Below are 21,491 nucleotides of genomic sequence, written 5' to 3'. Positions count from 1 at the left end.
GATTGAATTTTTGTGTTATAAACTACCAGTCTGCCAATGTAATTAAACTTTATAAATTGCTACTTTGCTAGTCTATCAGTGTAAACTGTGTGATTAAATTTTATAAACTGTCAGTGTATTTGTGTACAGCATGAGTGTGTAATTCAGTAATTGTGTAAATAGTTAACAGTGTATAATGTGTTAACCCATAAAATTGATTAACTGTAGATGTCAACACACTCATTTGAAAGGGTGATGTCTGGAAGAATTAATATTAATTGTGTAAATAGTTAACAGTGTATAATTTGGAGTCGATGATTGATCAATAGAATTTGGAAGAATTCTGCTATCTTAACGTAAAATGTTCACTTAGTTGATATTAATATTAATAATACTAATTATTTTATTATATAATAGTAATAATATTAATAGTTTTATTATATTTTATTTGATAGATTTGAAGAAATTGAAGATTTGAAGATTTGAAGGATTTGAAGCTTGGCAGGATGTTGTTTCATGAAATCTATGAATTATCAATGTTTTTAATTGTTTGTTCTTAATTTTTTATCACTTGTTAATTTGTTAAGACTTGTATTGGACATTTGGACGTTTGGATTATTTCTGACTTTCTGTTGATGTATTATGTTGGACTAATGGAATGGCAGTGCGTATTAAAAGTTTGGATTTTAACTTTGGATTGAATTGCTTTGTTTTCAGTCGGTTTTTTGGTAACCGGGTCGGTTTTCGGTCGGTTTTGGTCGGTTATGGAGGTAAAAAATTACGGTCAGTTTTTCAGTTTTTCAGTTTTTCGGTCGGTTATGTAACCGACCGACCGTTTGCTCACCCCTAAGTCTAGCCATGAAGAAGATTAAATAAATAACTTTTAAATTTTATTTTTTTAAAATAATTAATTTGGAAGGATGACCTGTTGACCTGTTGGATACCTTCAAATTGGAAGAATGGTTTAAAATTGGTTAATTGAGTTGGGGGACTCAATTGTTAATTTTTTTAGATTGAGTGACCTAATTACACTATCTTGTGCAGTTCGATAGCTTATTTGACCCTTATTCCAATGGTATATTTGACATTTTTTTCAAAATTAAAATATTTTTCTAAGTTTCCAAATCCATAGACCATAGTTATACATTCCATCTTCACCAATATTTCCATACTCGAAAAACTTCCTAGTAAGTTAACCGTTACTTGGCTTCACAGTTGCCACCATCTCAAAACCATTATCAACCACAGAAACACTAACACGAAACAATGGTTTCCGTCTGTTATGGGTGGTGTTTTTGGTCTCTAATGGATGGCGACATGGTAAGGCTTCCAACCCTTGGGTGTTTTCTGGTTGTTCTATGGTTCTCCGGAGAGAGATTTCCGGCGGTATCATCGGATTTTCTGGGCGGTGACTTCCGTGGACATTGTTTCTTCTCTACAAGCTTCACGGCCAATTTTGGATATTGATGGCTCCCCCTTGTGGTGAAACCGTCGATTTCATGAGCTGTTTGACTCCCATCTTGGACCTTGTTTTTCACTAAAAATGATGGCTGGAGTCCGGACTGAGTTGGGGGAGGTGTTTGGTGGCTGTTCGTGCATCAAAAATCTCTTAACGGTGATGTCCACGTTTTTTCCGGTCATTTTTGGTGAATCTCTGGTTCGAAATCATGGTGGTCTTTGCTCCGGTTGGTGGTGCAGTCTGTATTTGAGGTTTCAGTTCGCTAATGGAGGCTGGATTTGGTGTTGTTCATGCTCGCCGGAGAGATTTTTCCGGTGGAAGTCCGAGGCGGCGGTGGCGCTCCGATTGGTTGACCGTAGCTGTCTTCGGTATGGAAAGTGCGATGAATCTGGGATTTGCGAGATTTGTGGGATCATATTCTTATGGAATTGATTTGATTTATCTACAAAACGCGTTGTTGAGTTTTGTTCTCCGCATGCCGAAGATGGAAGGTGGTCGTGCATGGATTAAGGGTGCTGAGACCGGGTTGACCCGCGTAATAGTGGGTTATCCGATTCATGGCATTATGGTTAAGTATTTTCGGGTCAATGATTTTAGCATGGTGGACTCCGTGGCTAGACGGGAAGAGGGCTTGATTCTGAGCCGTACGGCGTGGGTTCGAGTCTCTGTTATGGCGGAGGCTTTTAATTAATTCTCCCTCCCTTATGTAGACATTATGCTACCACACTTCATTTATTATCTTGTGAGCTACTGTTCTAAAGGTCGAGTGTGGTGTAGTGGCAGCGTGGGCGTGCTTGGGACGTTTTGGCCAGGGTTCGAGTCTACGTGCACCGTTGTCTTTGGATTTTAGTGCTTTTCATTGGAGTTTGCCGTGCATGGAGTGCATATGAGACACATCATGCCCTACTAATTAGGCTTAGCTTATTTAATTATTTGCTTAGTCGAATTTGTGTTTAGCCGATGGTGGTTCCAGATTTCGTGTGTCTATTTAGTATTTATGTTTTTGTTTTAAGTAGGGGTATGCCCCGGTGACTCGTGTATTTGGACGTTTGTTTTTTATTTACATCCCGATTTCTCGAAACAAATCTATGTCCATAATGCCAATCAACGAAAAAATCTCCATTTCCTCCTCTCAGCTACATATAATAAATTCTACCATAAGATATACCGAATTCAAGAAAGCCCAGTATTCGACTTCCAGAGCATTTCCAGTGGAATTAGAACTTAGGGGGTGTATTCAATCATGACTTTTATGGAGTTTTAAAGACTTTTATGAACTTTAAAAGTTTGGAGGTATTCAATTCAAACTTTTAGAGAGTTTTAAAAGTCAGGCGGTATTGAATCAAGATTTTTAAAGAGTCTTTAAAAGTCGTGTGGTATCCAATTAAGACTTTTAAAGAGTCTTTAAAAGTCATGTTGTATTCAAAAAGTTATGAACTTACTTTTTAATTTTAAGACTTTTGTAGACTTTTCATTCTCAAATATAAATAGTTGAAATCCAACCATCAACCCCAGGATTTCAAATTTTCTTTCTAACAACTTTGAATGTTTTCTCTCTCTATTTAAACTCTATAAACCTATCTAAATTCAATAAAATTATTTTTTTCTTCATTATCCTATATTTTCCCCATACCTAAACTCTACCAATTTTTCTCTCTCCTAATAAACTTTAGAACCTTCATCTAAAAATTCGAAATATATTATTTTTACTTCATTATTATTGCTTGTTTATATTATTTTTATTTTTTTTATATGAATTTTTTATCCCTAACTTTCCCTAATTCTCCCTAAATACATGAACAATGCAAATTTTTCATCATCAAATTTTAGTATATGTTTCATAATATTCCTATAAATACTTATATATTTTTATTTTTATTCTTTTTATGTTTATATTCGTAATATATATTTTTTCGTTTTCTAACAACATGTTACTACGAATAGCGAATTACTGTTCGCAACAACAATTTGAGGTTGCAAACATTGTTGTTGTTTGCAGTCTCAAATTGCTATTGCAAATAATAATTCTTTGCGTGATTCGGTGATTCCTAGCTATATATCAAGTATAATTTTATATTTTATCTATATTATTAATATTAGTTTTTTTTTATGCAACTTGTAATTATATTTTTAACATGGTTGCAATAGACGCTAGGCGCTAGTCGGGCGGTAGAGTAGCGCCTAGCGCCTAGGCGGCTAACTGAAAAAATGAAAAACAGTACACGTGTGTAGGTGCATATATGTCATATTATACATACATACATATATATATATATATATATATATATATATATATATATATATATATATATATATATATATAAATGAAAAAAATTAGCAAGGTCGAGTCAGCTGGGTTAACTCGGCTAACTCGACAGAAATTGACGAGTTAATTCGGCGTAATCGGTCGAGTCGGCCGGATTAACTCGGCTAACTCAACAGAAATTGACGAGTTAACTCAGCGTAATCGGTCGAGTTAGGCGCTAGGCAGCCGGTTTCCTAGGCAGGCGCCTAGGGGAGAAATCGCCACGGCCTAGGGGCGCCTAGCGCCGATTACTCGGTGCCTAGGCGGGATTTTTGCAACCCTGATTTTTAAATATTTTATTTGATCAAGTCTTTTCTTATAATATTGTTCAATATTGTTATGAATTTCTAATGAAATAGTGTTTTTTTTTTTGTTGATATTTATTAATAATATATATAAGTAATAATTAGCATATAAGTCTCAGCAGTCAGCATACTATGGATAAAAATAATAATGTTGAGAATGTTGATGTGGGTGAAGAACTATATAATAAGAAGAATTGTATGATATATTATAAATGTTTTGTAAGAAAATTGTAAATGATAAGAATCAAAATCATTGAAAGTTTGTAAAGATGTATTCAATTTAGAATTTCAACGACTTTTGTAGACTTTTTAAAATAAAAAATTGATAAAAGTCGATTAATGTTTTTTATATAGACTTTTATAGTCTTATAAAGTTTTAAAAAATTTTGAATGACTCTATAAAAGTTTATTAAAATCTATCATTTTCAAAGTTTTTAAAATCCCCTTAGAATCCATGTCGCCTTCGTGCGCCATAGTGCTAGGCACGCTTAGAACAGATTGGTTCATTCCTTGCCCCAAAAAAGAAGTTAGAAATAATAAAAACTCATTAAATGCAAAAGAAACATAATATAGCAATCCAGTAGCTTGAGACATTTGATAATTAGACTTACGAATTACAAATATAACTATAAATGGATGATGGACATGTTAAAGAGTTTTTAATCATTATACGGTGGACAATAACACACATTGCAAGATGAACCATTGACATGTATGTTTATTTTTAATGTACTACATACATATAAGACATTTAATTGCACAAACCAAAACCCCAAACAGCACATCACCAACCACCACCACCAAATTAAATCATGACACTAGTCCCAAATAACGTAAACAAATCAATCCACACATGTCACCAACAAATAATGAAAAAGAGCACACCAAATCCACCAAAAGCACACACCCACACTGAAATGCACACACCATACCCTCCCACAGGGTAAACCATAAACCCACCTCTACATTCATAGCACAATAAATTACCACCACACCCCAAATGGCCAAAGCACATCACACTAACAGGTCAAGCAACAAAATGAATTTGCATTAAAAAAAAAAAAAAAAAAAAAAAAAAAAAAAAAACTCCAAATGCCTAAAAAATGAGGAAAAATAAAAATCCACAATGAGAATCTAATTTCACCAGTAGAGACAGGAAAAAGGTGCAACATTTGATTCAGAGAATACAAGATGTTATTAAAACCACCCTTATATATCTTTCGGACAAGACTTACTGTCTCAAGCCTACTCCAAATCCAAGTGATAAAGAGTTAATATTTTTCATATATGTGCCTACGTAGAATATTGCCACAACAAATACCCTTTAAGACTCAAACTATAGACACCACTATTGCTATTGTAATGGAATGACAAAATTATTCATACATTACTGGAATCATATTATGCATATCTTAAACTGCATATGATGGAAGTGACAGTGCAATTATAATAAACCTTCCAGCACCAAATATGACCAATTTACTAACCATACAAGGATGAGACCACTTAAACATCAGAAGGTAACTTGTCCAACAGAAAGGAAAAAAAGTGCATTCCTCTTTCGATACTTTGACTGCCTGATGGAAGAGCCAACCATGGAGAAACGCACACAGAGAGGGTCGGCAACGGAGAGGAACTGTGGAATTTGAGGCGGACTCGGCGCGAAGCAAGTCGGTGGTGAAGCATCACGCTGCTGCACACGCAAATTCAATTCCATATAAAATCTCGGGACTCTATTTGCTAATTAATTAAGAGTATGTAAAATTACAACACAGCCCCTAAACATAATAAACACCAACAGCAAACACTAAAAAAACACCTCAAATCAAAACCGTTAAAATAAAAAAAGGAATGAAATCTCACTGGATCTAAATCCTCTCTCTCTCTCTCTCTCTCTCTCTCTCTATATATATATATATATATATATATATATATATATATATATATATATATATGCTAGGACAAGATAAGTTTGTAGAAATAGTTATGAACTAAAACAACACAATGATCAAACAAAAAGAAACCTTCAAATTTGTTGTTTTTTCAAATAGATGGGCAGAAGGTGAGGAAACTCGATCTATGAATTTCCAAGAGTATTTTAATTATCTGCAATTATAACATGTAAATATATTAGGACAAATATATATATATATATATATATATATATATATATATATATATATATATATATCCAAATGCAACATTATTGATACAACAAATTAAACTATAATCCAAATAAAATGTGCTAGCCGGCCACTGAGCAAGCTATACAAATTATATATATGCCATATATATATAATAAGAAGCTAATTGAGGGGAGCAATCACAAGGCCAGAGAAGTACTAGAATGGGAAATATTAAACAAACTGCCATAGAAATCTGATGAAAGATTAGATCGATATTGTGTGAAATTAATACTTTTTAATTAACTTACTTTGAATTGTGCAGCCGCGGATTAGTGGTGGCACTGGTGTTGGCCACCACTGATGAGTAATTGAATTAATAATTCCATTACCAATGAACCACCCAGAAGAATTGGTCCAATAAAAATAACTCCCATCTATGTGGTTAAATCCTGTGTCTTTAATTTTAGGATCAAGATTAGGATGCAGAAGGTCTAGGTTGGAGAGAAACATATCTCCTCTAAAATAAACCTTGCGCACCAAACTCCACTTCCCCATGTCGTAGTTCTCCAGCTCCCATATATAATATATGGGGATTTCTGAGTGAAGAGCCGAAGTGCATGTTAAACGAAGACGATCCTCAAATACTCCAAGGGTTTGGGCGCAACACCCCTCAGCTTCCATATCAGTTGGCATATAAATTGCACGGGAAATTTTTTCAGGAGAATTATAGGGATCATACACAAGAATATACGCACTAAGCAACATATGTAGCATCCCTTTATAGGGGACAAGAAAGACAGAAGAACGGAGAAGAAACAGTGATTTGATGGGCCATGGTGATGAGATCACAAGAGTTTTCCATTCCTGAGACGAGAAGAGTTGGAGTCTGTATTTGCCCCTGGAAACGGGTGGGGAAACACAAATTTGAACCACCACACAATTATAGCGAGAATTGTCTACACATTGCGATTGCTGAGGGGTGGTGCAAAGGGAACAGGGCGCAGGAACGCAAAGTAAGCCAAAGGACATTGCTCTGGGCATCTTCCTCTCACTGAGTTTGAATTGGGGGGGAGGAGGAAGAGCAGTCCAGTGCTTGGTTACTAGATTACAGACATAGAATAGGGATAGGAATTTGGGGAAGGTGGTGAGGACGCATATGGGGGCGCATAGAATTAAATCAGCACACGAAACCTTCAAATAAATTCTGAGTTGGGGATCGGGACAGGGAAGGAAACTTAAATCCAGCTTGCGGAAGCCGCACAAATTGGCATCAGGGTGGGGGTATCCACCGCAAACGATCGGGGAAAAGGGGTCAATCTGAGATTGGAATATAATGCAGGCAGACGATGAATGAAGAATTGGCGGAAGGGATGGGTCATGGCGGCGGTGATTGAATAAAGTAATAAAATACTGAGAAGAAATAAGAGAACACCATGTCTTGCATACCAATTTCAACCGGATTGCTGTTCTGCAGGGGAGCCTGGCCAGGATTTCAACTACCAAGTTCTCGCCCAGATTACTGAACAACAACTCAGAGGATACATCTGAGAATTCCATCAACCTGGCGTCCTTAAGGCGATCGATAGCTTCGTTCTGTTCTGTTCTGTTCTGTTCGGTGATGCCAATTCTCCCAAACCCTAGTTCGCACTTTATAGGTACTGTGTTTTATATTTTTTTATATATATAATATTTTTTTTTGAATGCTACTAGCTCTATTACAATGTAGTATCTGTTCATATACTTTCTCAACCTACTGAAATACAAAGAGCTAACAACGCCTCCACTGAGGCTCGAACTCACAATCTTCCAAATGGAAGTTCAACCCGGGTACCATTTTAATAAATAAATAAATAAAATTTATAAAAAAAACAAAAATAAAAAATATTTTAAAAAGACACGTGTCAATCGTGTGTAGGCTTAACCTGTTAAACAAGTCACTTTGGACTTAATTGAATAATTTTACATGTTTAGGGGATCTAAATGGAGCTCTTTATAGTTAGAGGACCCAATTGCACTATCGGGTCGACTTAGGAGGCCAATTTGACACTTTTCCCATTTTAATATTATAAAATAGTGTAATACAATTCTTATGTAATAATTTTTTTTTTGAATGCTACTGGCTCTATTACATTGTAGTATCTGTTCATATACTTTCTCAACCTACTGAAACAAAGAACCAAGAACCAATAACGCCTCCACTGAGACTCAAACTCACAATTTTTCAAATGGAAGTCCAACCCGGGTACCATTAGATCACATAGTCTTGGTTTTTATGTAATAATCTAATATATATACTATTATTAAAAATAAAATCATAATAACAATAATAATATGGTTAATAATACTAATAATAATTAATAAAAAAGTTAGCAGTAAACAATGAAAATAAAAAAAATTATCCCTAATTCATTCAAAATGGAAAAGGAAAACGGAGTTTACTGATTAATACAAATAATGATCATTAAAAAAAAGTTAGAAGTAAAAAAAAAAAAAAAAAAAAAAAAAAAAAAAAAAAAAAAAAAAAAAAAAAAGAGATCCCTAATTCACTGAAATGGGATATGAAACAAAATTCACTAATTAATACAAATAATAATCAGTAAAACAGTTAGTACTAAAAAAAATCATTAATCCATATATACTATATATAAAAATAAAATCTTGAAACTTTAACTTCTCGCTCAATTCCTAAAAAAAATATTGATTTCTAATAAAATATATTGCTTTCTACTTTCCTACTATAATTCTAGGTTAAAATTCCTATTTTAATATTATAAAATAGTGTAATATAGTTCCTATGTAATAATCTAATATATACTACAATTAAAAACAAAATCATAATAATAATAATAATAATAATAATAATAATAATAATAATAATAATAATAATAATAATAATAATAATATGATTAATACTAATAATCTATATCTATCAATACTATATATAGTGTAATACAGTTCCTATGTAATAATGTAATCTATACTACAATTAAAAATAAAATAATAATACTAATAATAATAATAATAATAATAATAATAATAATAATAATAATAATAATAATAATATGATTAATACTAATAATCTATATCTATCTATACTATATATATAAAAACAAAATCCTGAACTTAAACTTCCCGTCCAATTCCTAAAAAATCTTGTTTTCTAATAAAATATATTATTTTCTACTTTCCTATTCGTACTATAATTCTAGGTTAAAATTCATAATGTAATCTAGACTTCTATACTTACTATATATAAAAACAAAATCCTAAACTTTAACTTCCCGCCTAATTCCTAAAAAATCTCATTTTCTAATAAAATATATTCTTTTCTACTTTCCTATTTGTACTATAATTCCATGTTAAAAATCCAATTCTAATATTATAAAGTAGTGTAATACAATTCATATGTAATAATCTAATCTATACTTCTATTAAAAACAAAATCATAATAACAATAATAATATGACTAAAACTAATAATAAGGGTTAATCAACGTGATCGGCGTGATGAATTTTGACATTAAAACAATAGTTGTGGATGAAAATTGGTACTAAAATATTAGTTGTGGATGAAAATTGGTAGGAATTAAACATGTGCACCAAAATTGTCATTTTGCTAATACTCATGGGACCAAAATTGATATTTGCTCATAATTCTAGGTTAAAATTATATTCTAATATTATAAAATAGGGTAATACAATTCTTATGTAATAATTTAATCTATAATACTATTAAAAACAAAATAATAATAATAATAATAATAATAAATAATAATAATAATAATAATAATATTATTATTATTATTATTATTATGATTAATACTAATAATCTATACTATATATAAAAACAAAATCATGAACTTAAACTTCCTGTCAAATTCTTAAAAAATCTCGCTTTTTAATAAAATATATTATTTTCTACTTTCTTATTCGTACTATAATTTTAGGTTAAAATTCATATTCTAATCTATACTATATATAAAAACAAAATTCTGAACTTTAATTTCCCGCCCAATTCCTAAAAAATCTCGCTTTCTAATAAAATATATCGTTTTCTACTTTCCCATTTGTACTATAATTCTATGTTCATATTCCAATTCTAATATTATAAAATAGTGTAATACAACTCCAATGTAATAATCTAATCTATACTATCATTAAAAATAAAATCATAATAACAATAAAAACGTGACTAATACTAATAATAATTAATAAAAAAGTACTCGCATGGGTAGCTCAACTAGTCATAGAGGTGAAACTTTGGAAGAATGACCAGGGATCGAGTCTCACCAGCGGCAATGAGGGGGTGCGAAGTGAGCAAATGTGCAAATGTCTAGCCTCTATGGTTCATGTTCATTTGAAACAAACCCTTACGAGGCGTTTGGTTGGAGAGGAAGAAGGTTTACATGGGAATTGAAAGGGAATAAGTAGTATAAAGTCAAAAATGTCCATTGTTGTTGTTAAGCATTAATTTTAGGTTAAAAAAAAAAGAAGGGGTAATTTTGACTCATCACTTTCTTTTTTTTCTTCCTAAAATCCCAGGAATTAAAATCGCGAGGGGGGACATGGGATTTTAATTCCATGAAAATGGAGGAATTGCAATTCCTTTCAACCAAACAAGGGAATTTAATTTGTGGCATTTGGAATTATGTGGGAATTAAGTGGGAAGGAATTTAAATTCCCTTCAACCAAACGCCCTGTTAGGGTTGGGGTTCAACCTTTTGAAAGAATAATTAATAAAAAAGTTAACATTAAAAAATGAAAGTAAAAAATAAAAATTATCCCTAATTCACTAAAAATGGAAAAAGAAACAGAATTTACTGATAATACAAATAATAATCATTAAAGAAAAGTTAAAAAGTAAATAAAAAAATCAAAAAGGATCCCTAATTCACTGAAAATGCAATAGGGAACAGAATTCACTCATTAATACAAATAATAATCAGTAAAAATGTTAGTAGTAAAAAACAAAAATAAAAAATAATTATTAATCCACATATACTATATATAAAAACAAAATCTTAAACTTTAACTTCCCGCCCAAATCCTAAAAAAAATCTTTCTTTATAATAAAATATATTGTTTTCTACTTTCAATTCGTACTATAATTCTAGGTTAAAATTTCTATTCTAATATTTTCATTCTTTCTAATAAAATATATTATTTTCTACTTTCTATTTGTACTATAATTCTAGGTTAAAATTTCTATTCTAATATTAATATTGTTTTATACTTTCTATTCGTACTATAATTCTATGTTAAAATTTCTATTCTAATATTATAAAATAGTGTAATACAATTGCTATGTAATAATCTTCTTTTTGAATGCTACTGGCCTTCTAATATTAATATTGTTTTCTACGTTCTATTCGTACTATAATTCTAGGTTAAAATTTCTATTCTAATATTATAAAATAGTGTAATACAATTGCTATGTAATAATCTAATCTATACTATTATCTATACTATATATAAAAACAAAATGCTGAACTTTAACTTCCCGCCCAATTCCTAAAAAATCTCTCTTTCTAATAAGAGCATCCACAATAGTGGTTCAAGTGGAGTTATTTCATAAATAAATCACTCAAGTCAAAAATAATACTTGATGTGGGAATGGGTTATTTGAAAAAGAATGAACTTGCAAAATGTGGGTTAATGTCAGAAATTATTAAAAAAAAAAAAAAAAAAAAAAAAAGAAGAAGAAGAAGAATAAGAAGAAGTAAGGCTGTGCGCGTTTCGCGCACAGCTAGGCAAAAACCAGGCGCGTGTAGTGGTGCGTTAGGCGCGCCTGACAGCATCAGTTTTTTAATATTTTTTTTTAAAATCAATTTTCTCTTTTTTTTTTCTTTTTTTTTTTTATCTCCTATTCCCCATTCTCGTTCCTAATCACTATTACATTATCCCCACATTCTTCCCAACTGATGCGGATGCTCTAAAAATATATTGTTTTCTACTTTCTTATTCGTACTATAATTCTAGGTTAAAATTCATATTCTAATATTATAAAATAGTGTAATACAATTCTTATTCTAATCTATCCATACTATATATAAAAACAAAATCTTGAACTTTAACTTCTCGCCCAATTTTTAAAAAATCTCTCTTTCTAATAAAATTTATTGTTTTCTACTTTTCAATTCGTACTATAATTCTAGGTGAAAATTTCTATTCTAATATTATAAAATAGTGTAATGCAATTCATATTATAATCTATACTATATATAAAAACAAAATCATGAACTTTAACTTCCCGCCTAATTCCTAAAAAATATCTCTTTCTAATAAAATATATTGTTTTCTACTTTCTTGTTCGTACTATAATTCTAGGATAAAATTCCTATTCTAATAGTATAAAATAGTGTAATACAATTCATATTCTAATCTACACTATATATATAAAAACAAAATCCTAAACTATAATATCTTACAGTTGGGGCTGATTGACTGGGGAAGGTTTTGTTGAGGTAGGAATCACGAGACTATTCGTATTGATCCCCACAGACGGCACTAATGTTGATTTTATGACTTTTGGGCAGTCAACGACAGGCCAACACTACCGTTAGAATAACGAGAATATAGGAGAAATATAGGGAAAATATAAGAACTTTGTATTAATGAGTATTGTTGGTGAATAATGAAAGTCCCCTCCATCCTGTGAGGGGTTATGGTGCACACGGTTGCAAAACGACGTCGTTTTGACTAAAAACGCGCGTCCCATTTAAAAAAAAAAAATCAAGTTTTGATTCCCCTCAACAGCATTATTGTGGATATATAGTTATGAATTTGTGGATATTTAGTTCATTCATTGTGGATATTTGGTTCATTCATTGTGGATATTTAGTTCATTCATTGTGGATATTTAGTTCATTCATTGTGGATATTTGGTTCATTCATTGTGGATATTTAGTTCATTCATTGTTGATATTTAGTTCATTCATTGTGGATATTTAGTTTATTCATTCTGGATTTTGTGTTATTCATTCACTGTGGATATATAGTTATGAATTTGTGGATATATAGTTATGAACTTGTGGATATATAGTTATGAATTTGTAGATATATAATTCAAATTATGCAAAAAATAAATAAAATGCTATTGCCGGGAATCGAACCTGATTTTTTTTTTTTTTAAGTGAGACGCGCGTTTTTACTCAAAACGACGCCGTTTTTGCAACCGTGTGCACCATACATGGTGCACACGGTTATACATGGTGCACACGGTTGCACAACGTAATTTGCGGTGAGGGGTCTGTTTATACATATTTTAGGCCTAGAGCCCTACAAGGAATAAGAATTCTAGACTGCCTCATATTGGGAGTCTTAGTTACATAATAAAACCTAATTCTATTATACTAGAAATAATGAGTCCAATTCTAATTATATCGGGAATACCGAGGCCAATCCTTCACAAACTCTAGGGTTGCTCCATATCGTGTATCTTTCTTGGGCTTTCTTGATCCAGTTGTTTTCTTAGACCGGTCCATGTGGCCCAGGCCTAGTATATTATCCATCAGTCTCCATGGCTGGCAATGTTGCAAAAATCCCGCCTAAGCACCGATTAATCGGCACCTAGGCGCTAGGCGCTGGTCGGCCGCCTAGCGTATCACCATAATCGGTGGTCTAGGCGCCTGACCGGCTAGGCGACCGACTAGGCCGCCTAGGCACTGACCGCCTAGGCCTCCTAGGTGCCGACTAGGCCGCCTAGGCACCGACTAGGCCACCTAGGCACCAACTAGGTCGCCTAGTCAGCCAATTAACTATTGTTCCATTCTTTTTTAAATGAGTTATTTCACACAAAAACAACATCGTTTTGAGTGAAATAACCCTAAATTTGTCAAACTCTAGGGAATGTTAGATTGCTGGGAATGTCATATTACCTTAGGGAATGTTAGATTGCTGGGAATGTTAGATTCCTGTGTTTGGTTAAAATTGGGGTATATAATATAATCATGTTTGGTTTAGAGTTATCTTTTATACACACTATAATATCCTTAACATATTTTCATATATTTTAATAAATTTAAAAATTAAAATAAATAAATAAGATAACTGTATCATATATAATTACATGATTTTAAAATAATAACTAAAATCTTGAACTTGAGAAACAAAATTATTTTATATGCTAACATAACATTATATATATATATATATATATATATATATATATATATATATATATACTAATAAGAGCCCAAGAGAGTTAGGCCTATAATGGGTAGAAAAAATGGCGGTCAAATTTTTTAATCAAATGAATGGCTCAGATTGATCAGATTTTAATTTTTCCTTGAGATTTCCTAATTTATCCTTAATGAATATGATTATCCGTTAACTTTTCCGTTAAATATTATCTTTTCCGTTAGTTTCGATTAATTCACCATTAACTTACTCATTGATTTCAATAAAAAAGGTCTTAGGTTCGAACCCCATCTCAATCAAAGTTGGCATAATTAGTATTCTATTTAGAATTATGTGTCTACAATGCCTTTATTCAAAAAAAAAATTATTCATTATCAATAAATTAAATAAGAAAAATAATTTCATTAGTTATATTGTCTTTATTTTTCTCCAATATAAAAATTCTTTACATTCAAAATTCAAATTCATCAATTGATTATATTCGCTACATTGTCCCTACAATGTCTTTATTAAAAAAAAAATTATTCATTATCAATAAATTAACTAAGAGAAATAATTTCATTAGTTATATTGTCTTTATTATTCTCCAATGTAAAAATTCTTTACATTCAAATTCATCAATTGATTATATTCACTACATTGTCTATTATATTTTTTTTTGTGCACTATTTTTAAATTAAATATCAAAGTTATAATACAAAATAATGATATATATTTATTTACCAAGTATTTTATTAATACCATGAAAAATTTTTAAAAAGTTTAATTAATAAAGTCAATCATATTAACTACTTGAGGGTTTGTTGACAAAGGAAATATTCGAATCACACAACAAATTGAAGTGAGAAACTACCTCGCAATGTCCTTGTTTGACAATCAGCAGTTAGCGCTTAGCGTTAACAGATTATATTAGCGGATTGGACCAGCGAATTATATCAACGGTTGGTAAAAAGATATTTAAAAAATTAACTATTTAAATTAACATTTAAAATGACCTAAGGGTATAATAATAATAATAATAATAATAATAATAATAATAATAATAATAATAATAATAATAATAATAATAATAATAATAATAATAATAATAATACTACTACTACTACTACTACTAATAATAATAATAATAATAATAATAATAATAACAATAAACAATAATAATAATAATAATAATTGTTTTAATAATAATTTTTTTTTAAATACAGATGTGTTTTGGAAAAATAATTCTCAAAAACGTTAAGTGAAAATATTGTAAATTGCAATGTTTGTATTTTCAGTGGTTTGGAACAAATTGTTGCTTCCAACTATTGAATAACCAAAACACTTTCTTTAACATTTTGATTTTTGGGTTACATCATATTTTCCAATCGTCCAATATCTTTGGGTTACATTATAATTAAATTTTTAAATTTTTTACTACATCTAAATTCCTCAAATTAGGAATTTCTTTATCCATAATAATTTATTCAACAATAATGGTTGAACTAAATGAATACTGAGCAAAACACATAAAGGACTGGTCTTGTATATATGTGCATTCATTTAATATTTTAGAACCCTTTGCAACAAAAATACTTGGTTACTATTTAAAAAAAAAAAAATAGTAACTATTATAATGGATCTCCTATATTATATTGTATTCATAAACTATGAATTACATATTTAAATAAACAAATTAGACATTAAATTACTTATGTTGAACTTCTCATATATAATCTTCCATTATATACTTTCAAATATTTATTTAATTATAAACATTGGGTAGAAAAATGACTGTCAAATTATTAAATCAAATGAATAGTTCAGATTGTTCAGATTTTAATTTTTCCTTGAGTTCCTAATTTATCCTTACTTATATGATTATTCGATCTGTTAACTTTTCCATTAAGTATCGTTAGTCTAATTCTAATATTAAAGTCTAATATAGAATTATAACTACAACATTAATCTAATTCTAATATTAAAATCTTAATAGAACTCTAACCACAAATCCTACTGCCGGAATCTCCTCAAACAATATTAGAATATATTTAATATTTTATGCTTTAATTTTTATTTGCTATTCCTTATGTCCTGTATTTGGTTTCAACCATACCCATACAATTATTTTGTTGACAATTATAATCAATCTTGACTATATTATCTTACATTTGTAAACTTAGAATTACCAATTTAAATACACAAATATATTCAATTATCTATACATGAACAATTCCAATATAATCTTGCCTTGATATACTTTAAAATACTTATTTAAGAAAAACATTGGGCATTGTCTCAATCGCGCAATGCGCGTAAAAAACTAGTATATATAATAAACTAACATAACTTTGGTTATCTTACATTACCTAAGATTTTGAAGGGAATCACATTCCCTTCAAAATCCTATGTGGAGGGAATGTGACATTCCTTGGGAATGTTAGATTCCCTAAGATAATATGAACCAAACACCGGAATGTGAGCTTTGGAATGTCACATTCCCTTGGTTATGTTATATAACCTGAACCAAACGCCCCCTAGATGTTTTTTAAGTTAATATTTAATATTTTAGTATTAGCTATTAAAGTATTAAATAGTTTATAATTATCAAGTCTTAATAAATTTTAAAATTTTAAACAATTTTTAAAAAAATAAAAAATAGGAAAAATAACACTTCCCCCCCCCCCCCCCTAAGTTATATACTTATAGCATTTTCCCCCCTGAATTATTTAAGTGGCCCTTTTCCCCCTAAAATGTTAAATGGACATATTTACCCTTAAAATTAATATTTCATTTATTTTTCTTCTCCAACAAATTATTACTATAATTTAGTTCAAACCAAACAGATATTATAGCAACCAAACCAAAATATTCCAATTACAATTTAGAATCAAAACGTGATATTTAGAGTTTATTAAAATCGCAAACCGGAATGGCCGGTTCATGTTCCGAACTGAAAAAATAAAATACATTTATTGTTGAATTTAGACTATTTTAAAATAAAATTTTAAAATAAAGACGGTTCAAAATCGCGAACCGGATCCAGAACCGCCGGTTCACGGTTCATGATCCAGTTTTTTTAGTTCATAAATTTAATAAATTGAAATTCAAATATTGGGTTCTAGATCTGAATCATAACCGAAAAGTTTTAATTCGATTGCTATAGTGTCTGGTTTAGTTCGAACCGAACCGTGGTCATTGCTACATATACACAATAATTTGTTGGAAAAGTAAAATAAATAAAATGTTTACTTTAAGGGTAGAAATGTCAATTTAATATATCAGGGGGGAAAAACCATCACTTTTAAAATAATTGAGTGGCTAATGTGCTTACATAAATAATTGAGGGGGAAAAAATGCTATAAGTATATAACTTAAGGGGAAAAAGTGTCATTTTCCCTAAAAAATAAAATAAAAAATACATTGGCGCCTAGGAGCCAATTAATCCCCGCCTAGGCGCTAGGCGCTCTCCGAGCGCCCGATTGACGCCTAGTGATTTTTTCAACCATGATGACTGGTCTTCGTCTCCACGGCCGGAGATGAAGAAACTCTTCATCTCCGGCCGTGGAGACGAAGAGTCCAGCCATAGAGAAGAAGAAACTCTTCGTCTCTATGGCCGGAGACGAAGAAACCGGCCGAGGACGAAGAAGGTTTCTTCGTCTCCGGCCGGAAACCTGTTTTTTTTTTTTTAATTAAATAAATAACTTTTAAAATTTATTTTTTAAAAATAATTAATTTGGAAGGATGATCGGTTGACCTGTTGGAAACCTTCAATTTGAAAGAATTGTTTGAAATTGGTTAATTAATAGACTCAATTGTTAATTTTTTAGATTCAGTGACCTAAATGCGCTATCTTGTGCAATTTGATAGCCTATTTGAGCATTATTTTAATAGTATATTTGACACTTTTTTCAAAATTAAAATATTTTTCTAAGTTTCCAAATCCATAGACCATAGTTATACATTCCATCTTCACCAATATTTCCATACTCGAAAAACTTCCTAGTAAGTTAACCGTTACTTGGCTTCACAGTTGCCACCATCTCAAAACCATTATCAACCACAGAAACACTAACACGAAACAAATCCATGTCCATAATGCCAATCAACGAAAAAATCTCCATTTCCTCCTCTCAGCTACATATAATAAATTCTACCATCAGGTCTTACCGAATTCAAGAAAGCCCAGTATTCGACTTCCAGAGCATTTGCAGTGGAATTAGAATTTAGAATCCATGTCGCCTTCGTGCGCCATAGTGCCAGGCACGCTTAGAACAGATTGGTTCAACCCGAATAGGAACAGCCTAATTGCTCCTGCGAGAATCAACCAGAGTAAGCTTTCAACCCCATTTTGTTTCAATCTTGAAAATCTCTAGTCTTAATTAAATTCGTATTCTTGGTATCTGTTGAATGTTTGAAGGAGGCAAGTGCGAATTGAGTAGAAGGGGTTTTGTTTTTAAAGGGATTTTTGCTGCTGGAGCTTCAGTTATAGCCCCTTCTGAAGCTGCACAGCCCTCTCAAGGTCAGTCTAGTAATCAAGTACTCATTTTGATTTTAATGCCTCTCTGATCTGAGTGGAGTGTTGTAGTTTCAAGATTGTATTGCCAACTGGTAGAGCTTTTGTCAGTGAGTTTGAGATTTGTAACTTGAAATTGCTTTAGTAGGGTTGGAAAGGTTGCCATTTAAGCCAGAGGGGTACAACTTCTGGACATGGAAAGGCCACAGAATTCATTATGTGGTGGAAGGAGAGGGGATTCCAATTGTTCTAGTTCATGGCTTTGGTGCTTCTGCTTTTCACTGGAGGTATTTTTTTGGTTTCAACACATGTTATTGGTGCTTATGAATTAAGATTCTAGTTCACCTTTCAGACAAATGCATTGTATTCCTACTCTTAGACCTCTCTTAGTTGGTTTTGATACTCTTTTTTTGAGTGATGAGGGAAAGAAGTGGGAAACCACAGCCACTCCCCGAGAGTGTGCACTTAGTCAGGTTGCCCATAGCTGACTGGCTCAAACCAAGAACGCCAATAGGCTTGTTGCCCATAGCTGACTGTCTCAAACCAAGAAGGCCAATAGGCTTCTTACCCTCTGAGTCGAACTTATAACCTTATGGTTACAAGGCCAAAAGCCTGACCAACTTGGTTGGGGTTGCATAATAGCAATCCAAATGTGTCTTCATTATGATTGCTTGTACCTTGAATTGTGGTTCTTGGGATCTTGTATTTTGCAGTCTTAATAGTATCCAATTGATTTATATTTGTGCTTGCATTCTTCAAGACAATAATTCCATCCATTGCAATCCTACTATCAGGCCATTAAGCCTTGTTTTGGAAAAAAAGAAAAAAGAAAAAAAGTTGTTCTTCTTATGGGTTGGGATTTGGGAAAATATAAATGCATACATGGTTATCTTTTGACCAGCCAATATGAGGTTCATAGCCATCCCCAGATTCTGCACTGTGTGTAAGACTGCATTTATTGAATTTTTTTCAGAAACATTTTTCTTTCTATCATTCAGGTATAATATACCAGAATTGGCTAAAAAATACAAGGTTTACGCTCTGGATTTGCTTGGGTTTGGATGGAGTGAGAAGGCACTCGTTGAGTATGATGCCTTGATCTGGAGAGATCAGGTTGTGGATTTCTTGAAGGAGATAGTCAAAGAACCAGCAGTTTTAGTTGGAAACAGGTAACTTTGTGCTAAATATCTGAGATTTCCCGTAAAATTAACGAGTTCTCTTCGTTCCTTTTGGTTTGTGATGGCCAGTGGCCGTGAAATGACTAATTTCGCCTGTATGCATGCTTTGACAGCCTCGGAGGGTTTACAACTTTGGTAGCAGCAACAACATTGCCAGAAAAAGTGAAAGGAGTTGTCTTGTTAAATAGTGCAGGACAATTTGGGGACGCAAGTTCTGCAACGACTGAGCAAGAAGACACAGCCTTACAGAAGCTCATCCTAAAGCCATTGAAGGAAATCTTTCAACGTATTGTTCTTGGGTTTTTGTTTTGGCAAGCCAAACAGCCAGCTCGAATCGAATCCGTTCTGAAGAGTGTATGGATCCCTTTCCAATTGTTTAATGCATCATTCCTACTACCGAAACGCTAAATTTACTTACACGTTTGTTATAATTGCAGGTCTACATAAATTCTTCAAATGTAGACAATTATCTTATCGATTCAATAACTAGACCTGCAGCTGACCCTAATGCAGGAGAGGTGTATTACAGGTACCATAATGAGTAGATGACAGTTATGTGTAAAAATTTTGTTATGATAGAATTGCTTAGACCCGTGACCTAGCTCTGATACTACTACGCTAAAAGTTATAGCTCATAGTGAAGACACAACTAAACTCAAATACCATTTGTTAGGATAAGTGTTAACTACTACACGCCAAAAGTTATAGCTCGCTAAGACGCAACTTTATTTCCTTATACTGACACATTTTCGAGAAACAGGGTACTGGACTTGGCACTTCAGGCTTCTGCAACTCCCCTAGCCACCAATTGTGTCTTCATATTTATGCATAAAAGTGTATAATGTTGTTGTGTAAATGCAGGCTAATGACACGGTTCATGTCGAACCAGAGAAAGTACACTCTGGATGCAGTCCTGAGCGAGCTGTCTTGCCCGTTGCTGTTGCTGTGGGGCGATTTGGACCCTTGGGTGGGTCCTGCGAAGGCCAACCGAATCAAGGAGTTTTACCCAAATACTTTGCTGGTTAACCTGCAGGCGGGGCACTGTCCACACGATGAAGTTCCAGAACTGGTGAATAAGGCACTGCTGGATTGGTTGTCAACTCTCAAGCCTTAGCTTCTTCTCCTTCTCTACAACAAGGAGGTTCAGTTCTATACAGCCACTGCGTTGCTTAGATGTACGTTCATGAGGTTCGCTCGCTGTAATTGAATTGTATATAACTATATTCTTTAGCTTGATTATCAAGAAAAGCTTTTGGTTGGTTGTTCTTTGAGCTGTTATTTGCAAGTTGAGAAAAGCTTTTGATTGGTTGATCTAACATCAAGTAGGGGTAACAATTTGCTATAAAGGAGTCTTTCTTTGAAGATTAAAGGGTGAGGTGAGGTGAGGTGAGGTGAATTACAAGGTGAGACGCTTACACAAAATTATTTTACGCAGCAGGCGAAAGAGAGAAATATTGAGAGAAGACTCAAAGTTATATTAAAAGGAATATCATATAAATCAGTTTA

General features: G+C 32.1%; 2 protein-coding genes across 3 annotated transcripts; one reads left to right on the top strand and one right to left on the bottom strand.

The window, feature by feature from the left end:
* Nucleotides 1-5,146: 5,146 nt before the first annotated feature.
* Nucleotides 5,147-7,799, bottom strand: LOC109151093 (F-box protein At5g49610-like). Its single transcript, XM_019299005.1, has 2 exons — nucleotides 6,483-7,799; nucleotides 5,147-5,741 (listed from the first exon to the last, which is right to left on the bottom strand). The coding sequence occupies exons 1-2, from the start codon at nucleotides 7,729-7,731 to the stop codon at nucleotides 5,734-5,736; spliced, it is 1,257 nt and encodes a 418-aa protein (XP_019154550.1). The 5' UTR covers nucleotides 7,732-7,799; the 3' UTR covers nucleotides 5,147-5,733.
* A 10,510-nt stretch (nucleotides 7,800-18,309) lies between these two features.
* On the top strand, nucleotides 18,310-21,294 carry LOC109151262 (pheophytinase, chloroplastic). 2 transcript variants are annotated; one of them, XM_019299182.1, is made up of 7 exons: nucleotides 18,310-18,623; nucleotides 18,715-18,813; nucleotides 18,956-19,094; nucleotides 19,806-19,976; nucleotides 20,099-20,339; nucleotides 20,423-20,514; nucleotides 20,847-21,294. In XM_019299182.1, the coding sequence occupies exons 1-7, from the start codon at nucleotides 18,527-18,529 to the stop codon at nucleotides 21,097-21,099; spliced, it is 1,092 nt and encodes a 363-aa protein (XP_019154727.1). In that variant the 5' UTR covers nucleotides 18,310-18,526; the 3' UTR covers nucleotides 21,100-21,294. The 2 variants fall into 2 exon arrangements, with proteins under 2 accessions (XP_019154727.1, XP_019154726.1); XM_019299181.1 differs by having other exon boundaries at nucleotides 18,312-18,623; nucleotides 18,712-18,813.
* The last annotated feature ends 197 nt before the right edge of the window (nucleotides 21,295-21,491 follow it).

The sequence above is a fragment of the Ipomoea nil genome, unplaced genomic scaffold, assembly GCF_001879475.1.
Source record: "Ipomoea nil cultivar Tokyo-kokei standard unplaced genomic scaffold, Asagao_1.1 scaffold2283, whole genome shotgun sequence".
NCBI lineage: Eukaryota > Viridiplantae > Streptophyta > Magnoliopsida > Solanales > Convolvulaceae > Ipomoea > Ipomoea nil.
This window is presented reverse-complemented; position numbering and strand designations above follow the sequence as displayed.

Coding starts and splice junctions, on each gene's coding strand:
- LOC109151262 (XM_019299181.1), top strand. CDS start 18,527: ATGTCGCCTTCGTGCGCCATAGTGCCAGGCACGCTTAGAACAGATTGG. Junction 19,095..19,805: donor GCTTCTGCTTTTCACTGGAG/GTATTTTTTTGG, acceptor TCTATCATTCAG/GTATAATATACCAGAATTGG. Junction 20,515..20,846: donor GCAGGAGAGGTGTATTACAG/GTACCATAATGA, acceptor GTGTAAATGCAG/GCTAATGACACGGTTCATGT.
- LOC109151093 (XM_019299005.1), bottom strand. CDS start 7,731: ATGGAATTCTCAGATGTATCCTCTGAGTTGTTGTTCAGTAATCTGGGC.